At 39.7% G+C, this 14,397-nt stretch overlaps 1 protein-coding gene across 1 annotated transcript in view; it reads left to right on the top strand.

Annotated features, from left to right (window-relative positions):
• The first annotated feature begins 1,127 nt into the window (after positions 1 to 1,127).
• capn5a (calpain 5a) overlaps positions 1,128 to 14,397 on the top strand; it is a 36,827-nt gene continuing 23,557 nt past the window's right edge. The window contains exons 1-2 of the mRNA XM_006627815.3: positions 1,128 to 1,290; positions 8,133 to 8,305. Coding sequence (XP_006627878.1) covers positions 8,141 to 8,305 — 165 coding nt within the window. The 5' untranslated portion in view covers positions 1,128 to 1,290; positions 8,133 to 8,140. The remainder of the gene's footprint in view (positions 1,291 to 8,132; positions 8,306 to 14,397) is intronic.

Genomic DNA, 14,397 nt, shown 5'->3' with positions numbered 1-14,397 from the left:
ACAGAACGGGAAGCAGAACCGGAAGCCGCAATTTGTGATCTTAGACTAGAGACCTGGAATGCTGATATTGCTCGTGATTTCCAGTATTTCAGATGCTACTACAAGACTGCTCATTTTATTGTTTTATTGACATTTTCAAATCCTACTAAACGTTTCTGTATACCTACATTTGTTCATTCATCTAGTCTAAGCATTCTTTTAAAAACGTGGACGTGCTGAGCTATATGACATACTGCTTATATAGTTCAGGTGGGTAGCTGCGTCAGCATGCGTAGGCTGCAAAGGAACAAGTAATAGGTTTATTCCATGCTGAAAAAAAGAAGAAAGAGAACACAACGTTTCGGCCGTGGAGCCTTTATATATACAGTATAGCCGGCTTAGTCCCTGACATTGACCAAAAATCTTTTCCAGTATAATCTAATGCTATAGTTCGCCGGCAGAGGATGGCATTGAGCAGTTTTTAACGATTCTAAGTAACCCGGCCTAGCGAGTCCCAGTTTGACCCCTAATCACAGAATATGACGGTATAGGTATCCGCTGTATGTACGACCAGGTAAAGTTTTAAAAATTATCTTTACACATGCAGTTTATTACCCGCCTTTACTCTATGTGGAATAATTCAATTATACTGTGTAAATATTTTGTTTCATATATATATTTGTATAATCCTAAAAAAAGAAACAAATGAATTGTCGTGACACAATCCATCTTGAAGAGTTAATGCGGATGAGACGAAGTTCTACCACTAAAAATGTAGTTCGTGATTACAGTCGCTGTGATGCATAACGCCCATGTTGTACAATCATGGCAACAGGGAGATAAAACTCGTGGTGAGCGAGAGAGAATGCCGCAAACCACCTGCAGACCTTATCAGCTCGATAAACTATAGCTATGGAAGAAAGCGCAATGATCCAAAACACAAAACGCCCATATTGTTTCCAAAAGGGGTTTAAAAAGTTTTATAATGAGTTCATCGCCGTCAGCCGACTTGGTCAAAAACACAAGCAAAATGCGGCTGTTCATATATAGTGTGCAAAACACAAAATGCGCAAAACATCTCCTCACTGGCGGTGAAGACCAACGCTTTCCGCTTGGGCTTAGCAGAAGTAATCGCACATGCTCAGTTGCAGTTTGGTGGCTGCCTGACGGCTCCTCCCAAGCGTGTGTAAGAAATTTGCAAACAGAGCGAGGATCCGTGCATCGCAGAGCGGGAGGGCTGCAGCACCGGGACAGCTGGATCCCCGGAGAACTGGGTACAAGACGTCACCGAGGGAAAGGGACTCCATTCAGGTGAGGCGCACACACACAAAAAAAAAATACCGCGACCCCCCGATGTGTATAATCTGGAAGAGAGAGAAAAATAAAAAAAAAGAACTCGGGGAAGCAGCTGACATCACTCGGAGAAGGAACCCCCGACCGAAATGCGATCCCATTTTTAAAATCTGTTTGTGGCATTCCTTGATCTGAGCCTTCACGACGGTCCATCTAAAAATATGATAGGGGGGGGTACCTTTTTTTTAATCTGTAATTGTGCGGGCTGTACGGCAGAGGTGAACTGAAGTGGCATATGCGTGTAAGGACGGTGTTGTTAATTGCTGTTTTGAGATGTTCAGATCACGGAATGATTTGACTCGAGAGTGTGCAGGGGGCGGTTTCAGTACGAGACATTTGTGTGGATTAGTAACAAGACGTTTCCCTTGCTGGGGATGTTAAGCTTAATAAAAGTTAAGGGATTAGCAGAACTCAGTTTTATTGCACTACTATTATTGACCACAATGTAATAATTGTTTAAAAAGAGGTTAAGTTAGACATCCATGGAAAACGCTACAGTGGCATTTAGCTTGAAGTTCGAACAGCAGCCACACCGCAGAACTTTATATAATGCATCTGTAATACAACCTTAACCTTTTAAGTGCATTTTGTTGAAGTTTTCGTGGTTGCCTTCGTAGTTTGCTGGCATTTATGTTCAATTAAAAAGATCCCGGAAAAAAAAGACCAATTAAGAGACAACTACGACTATGGAGTTGTATTTATAAAATGTTACTATCATGTTTAATCGCGTGAGCTGAAAGCCTAAATTAATGTAGTATACTGTTTGTCTATAGGAACAGATTGTTTGAACCCTGGTGTTCGTCGTAAAGCAACAATCTTCAGATTGATTGAAGGTTTCAGTCCCTGTTTCGTCTTCCCAGTTAAAGATGACTCAGCGGAGGTGCTTCTATTTGTATGCGAGTGAAGAGGTTCAACAACCCAGAGAGCACTTGTGTCTAATTTAACCTCCACTAAAAATATTGTCATCATTCCCTGCAGGGGCACACAAAGACCTGGACTTATTCACTTGAAGAAAACCGACTCTATCTGGTATGAAAAGACGTAATTTTAAGTTCTTGTTCACGCAGCTGAAAGACAGTCATGAAATAGATTTCAGATGTTATGAACGGAGCAGGTTTATCCGCTTGCTTACGCTGTAATGTCTTAATGAGGTTTGGAGTTCATTAACGTCCGGTTGGATCTGAATGCCACGGAAAAAAAATGAAACTCGCACTGTCCTGCTTTCACTGAAATATTCCCTTTTATGCACGCTCTCTCAAAGGAAGTGTGTGGGTAGTTAGAAATTGTATACAGGTTAAAAGAAGAACAAAAACATTGAGTGTTCTTTGATATTCGTTGTACATCAACAGGAAGTTTTATATCCGTAGATGGCATGGTCATATGAGGAAAACTGAACGAGGTTATGCACATAACTCTAGTACAATGACTCACATTTGTTGTTGTTTTTCTTCAAAGGAAAGAATCTTACTCATGAAATGGCCCTATGGCAAGCTGGTGGTATGAGGGGATGTTTTAAAACTTGTTCTTAAAAGTTTCTCCCACAAGGAAAGGCAGGAGAGTCCGGACACAAATGTAGTTGTTTTGATGATGTAACAGCAAGGTGTGGTTGCCATTCAGTCCTTCAGCTGTGAGAGATTAGTATTATAGCAATGGATAACTACAACAAAAACCATGGATGATTCAGTTTTTGAAACTTTGTGTAGCTATTGTGACAGGACTAGAAACAAGGGCATTTAGCCATTTAACTGGAGAATGTTTTGATTTTTAATCATTTTTGCTTCCTAGTTTATTCTTGTTTAGCTAGAATGACCGTTAAATACTGCGTTCTCTGTCAAGTCACACAGTAGAAACTGCTGTGTGTAATGATATCACTTGCATCTAGTTACACACTAAAAACATTTGCATTGAAGAGATTATTGCATCTGTATATTTGACGGATGCTTTTAATTAACATCCCCAGATGCACTGTGCACAAGTTGTGCGATCAGTCTGCCATTTTTATCCTTTTTAACAGATGTTTGTTTTGTCAGTTAAGTTCACTAACTTTACTCTTTCCTAATTAAAGTGATTGAGGCTACACCACTTCTCAGTTATCTTTTTTAACCTCTGGGGGAACTAATAAGTGACTACACTGTAGCAGATATACTGTACTTCCAGATTCTGTTGTCATTTCTCAGTCGTTAAGAGGAAAAAAGAGAAGCATGAAATACATTTAGACAATTGTTTGAATTCTGAATTTAAAAAAAAAATGTCACCATTGAAGCTTTCTGACTTCCATCCATCCATTTTAGAACTGCTTCTTCCAGTTCATGGCCGCTGGAGCCTAACCCAGCAAGCAACAGGTGTAAGGTGGGATACACACTGGACGGGATACCAGTCCATCACAGGACATACACACTCGCACCAGGGCAAAGTGTCTTCTCTTTGGCCTGTGGGAGAAAACTGGAGCACCCAGTGGAAACCCCACATCAACATGGGGGAGCACACAAACCCCACACAGATAGCACCCCAGGTCTGGACTTGAATCCCGAACCCCAGCACTGTGAGGCTGCAATGCTGTTTATGTGAGTCGAAACCACAAAATCAATACAACTTTTTTTTTCTCCATGATCCGGTTTGCCTACATGCCCAAGTACTGTTTTCCACCCTCCCACAAACTCTTTGCGTGAAGTGTTTGCTCATCTCCGTCTAAAAGGCACTTTCTGTAGCAAAGCACATTCCCGATTGTATGTACAGTACTGTTACCCGTGGGAGTATGATGTACAAGCGTTCAGCTTAATAGTTGTCATCTCGGATAAGTGTCAGGCGGTTAAATAAATATAAACCACCAGGCAGCAAGTCTCTCTATGCTGCATGCTAATTTCTGTTAATTTATTTGAATTTTACACGTGGAGGCTGTCAGCAGGACCGCACAGTTGTTCTTTAAAGAAAAAAAAGACAGTCCTGGCGGGGCGCTTCTGAGGATATGGGCCGTACAAAAAAAAAAATAGCGCTGTGGGGCGATAGGCGGCCGCACGGCTCGCTGTGTGCCGCCGAGGCTCGGCTTTAGGGAGGCTGCGCCTGCGCCGCGTCCCGAGCCCCCGCTTCGCCGTCCCCGGAGAGCCACCTGCCTGTCAGCGAGCCTGCCGGTGCCCTCACCTGGAACGGGAGGCGACAGAGGGAAACAGAGTGGCGCTGCTGCCTTCACGCCTGTGTTCTGGCTGAAAGCTCCGGGCCATCTGCCACCGCTTCCTCCGACAGCGCTGCTTTTTATTTGCCCCTTTTAATTATTTTTTCCTTGGTAAGAAGTTTACCCCTCCCCCTTCTCTCCTCGCCACAATCTGGGTTTTAATACTGTTCTTTATTTAGTGCCTTACCTGGGTACATTGTATAATAAGGGCTAAGGCTCTCCTACGGTCGATTTGCGTCTAGAGTAGCAATGGAAGCACCCTCTGCTTTTCCAGTAATTAGAACAGCACTCTCTACCCTTCTGCTTGTTTTGAATTTTGCCAGATAGATTTTATTTTGTTAACGAAATACCCCTCCCACCACGCCTTGTTGCCATGCCAATAAAAAGTACTCGAACCATTGCTCGTTCTTGAGCTGGGATATTTTGTGAGTTTTCAATTGACTTGGGTAAATGTCTATTTTCTGCTTTTTAGTGTATAGGAAAAAAAATGTGCCTATTGATTGCAGCCTTCATTGGATCTTTGTTATCTAAAGCAGTTAGTCAGATTATATTTTTATCATTTTGTGATAAAATGAATGGAAACGTACAGTGCAGCATGTACCACACTCTTTTATCGTACTACTGCAGGAATATTTGAACAGAATTGTTATTCTGCTCCCCGTGAAAGATCCCAGTGTCTGTACTGTACTACTCTGCTAGTTCAATGCATTAAATCGAAATGAAGAAAGGTGACTTGCGTATGGAGGCTCCAAAATATGGGATTTGGTTGCAAGTACTCTGCCAAAAAACAGAAAATCCAGGAAAGGGGGAATCAATTTTTTTCCTGATTATTTGGCAGTCCAAAAAAGTCACCTTAAATGAGCTTGCTGTAGGAGATAGTGGTGTGTTAAGGTTGCGGTGTGTGATATAGTGTCCATATAAGTTAGCACAAATTGACACATGCACAGGAAACTTTGTGTTTTGGTCATTCTCAGAAATTAAACTGAAGCCTCTGTGACATATGATGCAAGCTGACGCCCATATGACACAAACAGCATGAATGCCTGAATGAAGCTGATAAGATGCTTGAGAGTTTCATTTGGCAGAGCATGCTGGCATGTAGTTGTGTGCAGCTTATCTCAGGGTAAATCTTCGACTTCAGAAACATTTTACAGAATTTCTTATGCACCCTTGACATATAATTAGGTGGACCTTGAAGCTAGTTTACTTAACATGTTTTCTATCTGTTTTTATTTTCTTATGTGGCTCCCTGTCCCGATGTTGCACTTCAACAAAATGCCAACATCAACAGATCCTCAGTTGGCAGTGCTGTTTTCGTCTATGAGCATCACATTTTATTCTGTCTGTCCTTGCAGAGTAAAATCAGCATTGGAGAAGAGTACGAGTGGAATGCAGAAATCCAGTGTTGAGGGTCAGTGTTAATTATTAAACAGCTGGTATGCTCTCTGAGTAAACAGCTACTGTAGGGGCAGAGATGGCAGCTGAGGATTGTTCTTCACTATCGGTCAGATAATCAGTGTATTTCTGGTAATTGATTCTAAAAGAACACCGCTTCTTTAGGTAAAGCATTATAAGACTGTAAAAAGACAGTTATAAAGTTTTCTTAAAGTAAAGTAAGTTTGTGCTTTCTGTATTGTATATAATGAAGCACATGGGAAAGGGTATTGGACAGAATTTCCATGGTTTAAATCACAGCTGCGGTTAACTGGCAGTTTCCATATCTCTGGGAGCAGTGATGGTTCCCAGATCTAATTCCATGTTGCTGTTTTTTCTGTCCTTTGACAACCAAGTGTCTTTCTTCCTACGATAATATTGCGCAAACAATAACAAGATTAGAGCCTTGCCTGTTTTATCCCATGAAGGAATCTCCTTGACAACATGGTTTGGTTGCTAGAGACTAATTGCAACAGAACTCATTTACGCAGTGCTCTCTCGAGTGAGGCCAGGTCAGCCAGAAGAGCATCAGGTTGAAGCCAGAACTCTTGGCGACATTTGAATTATTTGAAATTTGAAGGCACCACCTTTACATTTTTTAAAGAATTATAGGTATAAGATTAAAGTCCATCACCTTGGAACAAGCAATAAAGCTAACAGGTTGTACATACATGTGGTGGTTTGGTCTCAATTTTCACAGAACATTTGTAGATCTTGACACATCCAATGTTTGAGTAGAATACTAACTCATGAAGTCCCAGAGTGAAATAGTTAGAGGACTTTTCCATTCCTGTACTACAGCAATTACAAAGCTGTAGAACATTTTCTGACTTCTGTGTTTGTTTATTTTTTTCTTTTGTGAGGTGTGCTTCACATTTGGAACTGTTAGTGAATTTATATTTTAGTGAAACTTTTTGTGCAGATCTGCTGTAGAAAATATATTTTTAGTCATGCTGAGACAGTCCGGTCTTGGGATATGTGCTCCTGTAGTGTTTTATCTTTCAATCAGACGTGCTTTTCACACCTAAGAAGCCTAGACAAAAAAAATGCCTTTATTGAGTGTTTTAGGTAAATCAGATATACAAGACCAACATCTACTGCAACCTGACACCAACACAACACCTCTGTTGAACTATAGTCATGTGTATCAAAGCAAGTAATGTTTTGCAAAAACACACTTCTGTAACAGATACCATGTGTACATGTGTTTTAGAAAAGGTAACTGTCAAAGAATGAATTTTGTATAACCAGTACATTGTAGTTACAAGGTTAATGAGCACAAAATCAAATGAAAGGTATGCTGTATGCTGCATCTGTATTTGGATAATTCTGGTTAATCTTTTTCCACCATGATTTGCTCTTGGTAGAGAAACAGGCTCTGTGAGTGCAATGTCAAGCCATTGTGACCTTAAGAAGAGCACTCTCTGTGATTATCTTGGGTTTAAATTGCTTCTGTCTGGAAGTGATAGCGTTTTGAAGATGGATAGGGAATTCTCCAGCCTCAATATTATGATGATTAGCCCTGTCTCTAATAGTGTCAGTCTCCAAGGTTATACCCAAATTACAGGCGATAGATCTATGACAATAAAATTATGTCAAAGCAGTTCTGGCATTCTGATGTCTGCAAATGGGCGTGCATCTACATTACAGCCAGGTTAACTCTGTGTGTGACTGGGACTTGCTTAGTGCTGCTTGCGTTTTTTAAAAAGAATAGATGGCACCTGTGGTAATCACTTTTTTGGTTGTTGTCATCCCTTTGTTTTGAAAACCCCTCCCGGGTAGCAGTAATAGTGTCCTGGCTCAGTTCCAGTTCAAGTTGTTTCCCTCCAGCTGACACAAGTTTCTGCCTCCGTTTAATTGGTCTCCTTTCTGCCTTGTCTCCTGTGCAGTGAACTACTGTCACATAACAGGGGATCCTCCGCCCACATGTAAGTACGCTGGGATCCTGTTTGATGAAATGTAGCAAACTCCTTATAAGTAAATAAAGAAGCAACATTCCATTGAGCTGTACTTATCAACAATCTCACAAAATATCCTCCTTCGATGCAAGTGTTTTTAAGGGATGTCACTAATGAAACACATTTTCGCCTGGTGTTTCTAGTCAGACCATTGGTCCTCCTTCTCGTTTGTCCACAGAACCCACTGGTTAGTTTAATACCCACAGGTGTGATAGTTTCCCTTGCCTGCTGTGTTTCAGGCTGCAGTATGTTCTCATCAGTGAAGGCCTATGAGAACCAACAGTATTCCTCTCTGAAGAAACAGTGCCAACAGAGTGGAGGGCTGTTTGAGGACCCCCTATTCCCTGCTGTTGATGAGTCACTCTTTTACCAGGGCAACAGGATTGGCAGAGTGCACTGGAAAAGGCCTAAGGTAAGGCGTTTTAAGACAACTCCCCCCCCCCCCCCGGAGACAAATACGAAGATGTGCTGAGTCACAGCATGTGTGAATGTAAATGTGTAAATAAGCACTTTCAGTTAAATGATACAAATTTCATGTTTTCAAGCTTTGCAAAGACGTACAGCCCACGGCATGAAGCCAAATTGTCTTTTAAATGTGTAATAGAAGTATTTTGGGAAATCACTGGACAGATATGTCAAACACTGTACAACCTATAGTTCGGAGACTTACCCACCAAGCTACTCTGCCCCCAGCTTTTGCAAAAGTGCAGTATATGAATCTGGATCTATGCCAGACCACCAACTACAAAGATAATTTCTGCAGAATTTAAGATACAGAGTAAATCACGGTGTCTTTTGTGTGGGTTTCATAAACATGCAGCACGCCTTGTCTGATTTAAGTACATGATTAATGGGCATCTGGATCAATCAGCAGTTTTCAGAGTTGCAGATAACGGCTGTCTGGAGATATTCGAGATGGCATAGAAAAAGTAAAGCTCAAGGGACCAAAACATTAGACTAATTGCTGGAACTAGAAACTTGGCAAATACTGAGAGGGTCAAAGTCAATTTCTCATTTGTGGTCTCAGCTGTAAGTTTAACTTTCTGAAAGTTTAAGCGCTACAGAATCTAAAGCAGCATTAAAATAAAAGAAGCCTTTTTGAAACTAGAAACCTTCAATTAAAATGCAGGAGTTAAATTCAACATTTTCTTAGCCACAGAGTATAGACTCAAACACAGAGCACCTTGTGGTCGCCCCTTCCATAACAATGAGATATGGTCAGAACAGAAGTTTATCTTTCTTGCCAGAGAAACAGGTCTGAGTTTAGTTTAACTCTTTCTCTGTTTATTTATCCTGCTTGAAGTAGATGTTAACACAACTGCATGCAGGTACTGTAGATGATAATGTACATTGAGAAATGATTGGCAGGTGTGATCCACCTACAGAGGCATCATGTTCCTCTGCATTTGAGGCCATGCCAGAGAGCTAGAGGAGAGCCTTCATTCATTGGGTGAAACTAAGATTTAGAAAGAGCAATGGGAGATTTCATACAAAAAGTGGAACAAGACAGACCCTGCTCCCTTAACCTAACTTTATGCTACAGCCTTCTCATTGGGGTTTGTAGAATGGCATGTGAGGTACCATGTACAGTATATTAGTCTATGTTTCCTCCATAGAGAGTCCAGCATTGTGAAGTGTGACAGATTCTTTGAGGTGGTTTTGTACAGCTGTTCCCCAAGGCAGGGTGTGACTCAATGCATCTCGCACTGCAACTCTACCATGTCTCTCGGTGACGTGACTGGGCTGCTCACAGCGGGGAGGTTAATGGAAATTCAGGGATATTCGGAGCTCTGGGAATCCTCAGGTTCACAGCCTGTCTTCACTTACGTGTGTCAGCTCTGTGCCATTAATTCACAGAACTAGGGAACTAAAAGTATTCCTTTCTAGTCTTTAGTTGGCTCAGAGTGCTTGTTGTAATTATTAGGCCATGAAGACATTTTACAAATACAGTCTTCTGTATTAGCAGCTTGATATTGGGACAGATCACGTTCTTTGACAAATGGTGGTGTTTTTAAAGTACAAGGCACCACTGTGTTTCATTGAGGGACAGAATGACATTTGACCAGTTTCAAAGAACTCCAAAACCCTCTCATGTACCTGTTTTATTGTGAACTGAATGGCTTACCATTAGACACATTTGAAAGTATTTTTTAATCATATGATATGTGCAAATGACAAATTTTATAGTTTCATTTTCACTGCATAGTCCTTCAGGTCTTGGACAGTATATACAAGATATATATATATATTATCAAGACATGTTTTCAATTAGTTTTAATGAAAATTCAATTAGGCCTCTACTTCCTCCATTATCTTAGTTACTTTTCATTCACTGTAATGTCTCTCTTGTGCATGAACGTCTTCTTGAAATGGGAGTTTTTTGTGGTTAAGCTTCACTCAGAATTAAGAACATAAATTATGCATAAGCGATGCACTCTGGCTCTCTACCACATCCGATAGGTATTGAATTAAAACAGAAGGTAGGCCTGTATCGATACCTCTCTCTCTCACATGACGGGTACTGAACCAAGGCAACAAAAAACAAACTTATACTCTTTCATTTCATCGTTCTCTCTTTCACTTATTCTTTCAAACAGGTGTTGGTTTGATTTAGTGCTTTGCCTAATGCAAGCTGTGATTTTCTAAGTTCAATCCTGCCAGACATGATGTTTCAAATAATAGTTATGGGAATGTGTGGGCACATATGTTGAGTACTAAAGCTATTTTTTGTGATTAAGCATGCAGTGGGGTCTCAGATGTCTCAGTCCATCGCTATGGAGTGAAATATGATATATGCCACTTAGTTTGTGTGGGTTGCAATCTCAAAGAAAATTGCATTAGAGCTTCAGAAAAAGGGTTTTAAGTGTTGTGCAAGTTTACAGTTTTATTGTGCTCAGAATACGAATAACTTGAAGAGAACATTAGCACTAGTCATGTAGTGAATGTTCTGTAATGCAGGTGGGTACTATTATTCCTGGGGAAGGGTCAGACTGAAAAAAAAAGATTTGTGTGCACTGATATTATTTTTATGAAGGATTATTTTAAAATCTGAATAATAACAATAGGAGATTTTCAGGGGGCTGGTCACGCCAATAGCCTTGAGAAAATGAGCTAGTGGCCTTCCTCCTGATCTCTGGGTAGGATTAAAAGTTATATTTGTGGTTCCGTAGGTCTGAGTCAGCAGATTACTGACCTTTTACTGCCCAGGCTTCTCTTCATTCAGAAAATGCAATTCTTTAGGTTCAACAAGGGTGCTCAGAAACACAGAAGGCAATAATGTGTTTTAGTCAAGAACAGACTGTATCTCATTATAGTTCAGTGTTGCAGATTTTAACTATCAGTCAACATAAAAGGACCCTGACTGTGAAGCAGAATATGGTTTAGGTTGTCACAGAGCTGTGTATAAAATGTTTCATAGATGCATCCTGGAAACCCTGGATTTGTGTGGGGAAATAATCATTATGGGGTGCTCACATGATATTGGAGTTGCATGCTGCAGTTCACATTCATTTTTCATTTTAATTCTTGTTTTATTGATTGTTTTTTTATAGGGTTATTGATTGTTTGTCTAATCAGAAATCATTATCTGTGCATTTGATATAAATAAATGTAGCCGACTGTTTGCTGCATAGAATATCATTTATCTAATCATTTATGATAGAAATAAATCACCTGATTCAACTGGCTAGTTCTTGTCTGAACTCCAGAGCAACTTATCACAGGCATAAGTTGAGCCTTGGTAGTAAAAATGCAGATACCGTGAAACAGTTTTCTGTCCGTCCAAATAGTGTGAGGCTAAGAAGATATGAAGATATGTTTTGATTCTAATGTGCTGTGTGCAGTAAAACACACTCATGTGAGTTTAGAAGAGAATTAATACGAGTGGGGCAGAATTATTGGTTTCATCAGTTAATGCAGCCCTGAGAATCTTATTTGTGGGAATGGTCAAATGGATATTGTATTGATACCGCCTATCCAACAGTTGGTGATGCTGGGTTTGGGGGTGCCTACATTCTTAACTATAAAGCCTTTGTGTTGTACCAGTTTTCACATACTACTGTGAATTTTTTAAGGATTCGCATGTTTAGATAAGGTTTCATCTACTGGATTGAGTTCTGATGGAGCAATGTTGTTAAATCGTGTATTGTATCATAGTACAGTATTCTACTGGTGTTGCCTCATATGTTTATGAGCTCTTGATATGCAAGATAAATTCCCTTATGGGCAACAAAGATTAATTCAGTTCAATTTTAACCATTCTTAGGGCAGAGAGAGATAAAGAAATGGGTGCTTTTGATCATCTTGGCCAGATTTAGAATGAGATTGTCACAAACTCACAGGGTAACTTGCTACTGGAAAGGAAATCTCACTCCCTGTAGCAGACACAACAAGGCCAAGTGTTTTGCCAACACATATGATTCAAATTATTGAAATCTAAGCTCCAACAAAAGCGAAACATTTTGTTTAAGGCAGATTCATGACACACTTTCAGCTAAAACAGCAATGTTTCTTAGCTGTGCTGGTCTGAATAGATTTTAAACAAAGTAATTAGCAATTAAGTTATCTTTGATTAGATTTACATCCTTTGAATGTAATGTCACTCAGGTATAGTAGTTTACATGTTTTGTTAATATGTTGTAGAAAAGCTAGGATTAAACCTGTGGTGTTTTCAAGATTACATAAGAGTTCTCTCTATGAACTCTTTTTTCCCTCTGCATACTGCAGTGTGTTCCTGTGTCTCTGAGCAGCAGAAGTCATAAATCGGAACGTTACTGAATCATTTCCGGGTGTCAAAGCCAGAGAAGGATCTGAAGTGAAATAGCAGCTAGAAAAGAGAGAACCAAAACAGAAACCAGGTTGTTGCTGTTTTTTAATTTTATTTCTATTCTTTGTTCTGGGGAAGAGATCTAGGATTCCTCTGGAACAGGTTTTGCTCATTAAGAGTGGGTTATCCCTTGTGCTGTGGAACAGATATTTCATTATCTCAATCCTTTTTTTGTGAGATTAAAAATACTGTTAGAAATAAGAATTCACAGGTTGTTAATGTGCAGAGGAAGAACTGCTTCTTTTAATTGCTCTAGCTGAGCCACCGTGTTTTGCAGATTTTATGTTTGGACTTGTTTGTAGGACTTAAAAATCTCTGATAGTGGGAGAACGCAAATACCTTTGAAAAGGAAAGGAAACTAAAAGCTGAAAAATAAGCCTGATTGTCATGGCTGCCAGTGTGATTCTGCTGCAATGTTCATGGTAATTCATAGCAGCCAATAACAGGTTCTGAAACACTAAAGATTATTGCTCAGTAAAATGCAACTGGCTTTGCATTTTATTTTGAGGGCACCTTTAGTTCTACAGTGCTTTCAGATTTCACATGGAATACAATACAACACAAATCCATTTTTAGTTAGTACTTTTTGGGCCTTAGCAGTTTAGAAACCTAAAAACAAGGTATATGCAAAGACGAACCCAGTTCCAGTTCATTTGTTTTAAAAGCAAAAAGACAGGTTCTCAATTAGGTTTTAAAACATTCTAGTCTTGTGTAAGAGTGTTTCATATTACAAATAATGAAAATCATATACAGTACAGTAGTTAACAGTATTACAGTATATTGGGGTAGTGATAGCAGGGCACTTTGTTAGGGTTTAGTATTTAAACTAATATGAAAGGTAAACTTTAGTTTATTCTCGATGTATTCTTTACTTTTTATGACATTTAAGTAGCTATATTCATGAAACATGGGTGTGGTAAGATTATCTACAAAATGAATATTTGCAGAGGGTTTGAGAAGAATAACCAGTCTGATTGGTTCTTGAGGCAAGGAGACATGAAAAGCTTAAAGCTTAAATACCTATTAACCCTTCTAATATATGGTGTACCAACTGAACATAATTTAAGGAGAAATGGTTTGAAAGCCAGGGAAACTGGCTCCTGGAGACATTTGTTGGACAGGAGACCAGTGTGTATAATTTTATAATTGTATAATTTAAAAATAAATGTAATAAAACCTTCTTGTGTAAAACTTTTATCTTGACACGTTTTGCAGGATATACAGTATAGAGCCGGTTATGTGTTTTGTTGCAGATGTCTTTCAGTTCAAAATCACCTGCTTGCCTGAGCACAGTAGGATTCAAATCAAAAGGTCACGATACAATTGGTTGATACAAATGCCCATCAGGAAACACAGATCTGGACGATCTGATCTGGATGACATGGTGGCATGATGGGACAGCTGGGTGCAATTTAGATATTCACCCAGTGGCGCATCCCCTACCAAGAAAAAGCAGCTGTCTGCCAGTATATAGATTTTTGCATAATGATGCAGAACAAAGGACTAGTGTTCTGGGAGTTGGGGTAACTGTATAAACAGAGCAGTGTTCATTTGATTTGTGCATTGCAGCTTCTAGTGTCATGCATTGAAAATCCTTAATCCATCTGTTACCTGGAAATGCCGATCCATTTGTATTACCTTTTCATGAGATTTCAATTTATTTTAATTGTCTTAAAGTG

This window comes from Lepisosteus oculatus, chromosome 5, assembly GCF_040954835.1.
Source record: "Lepisosteus oculatus isolate fLepOcu1 chromosome 5, fLepOcu1.hap2, whole genome shotgun sequence".
Taxonomy (NCBI): Eukaryota; Metazoa; Chordata; class Actinopteri; order Semionotiformes; family Lepisosteidae; genus Lepisosteus; species Lepisosteus oculatus.
Note: the sequence above shows the minus strand (reverse complement) of the source record. Positions and strands in the feature narration are given on the sequence as shown.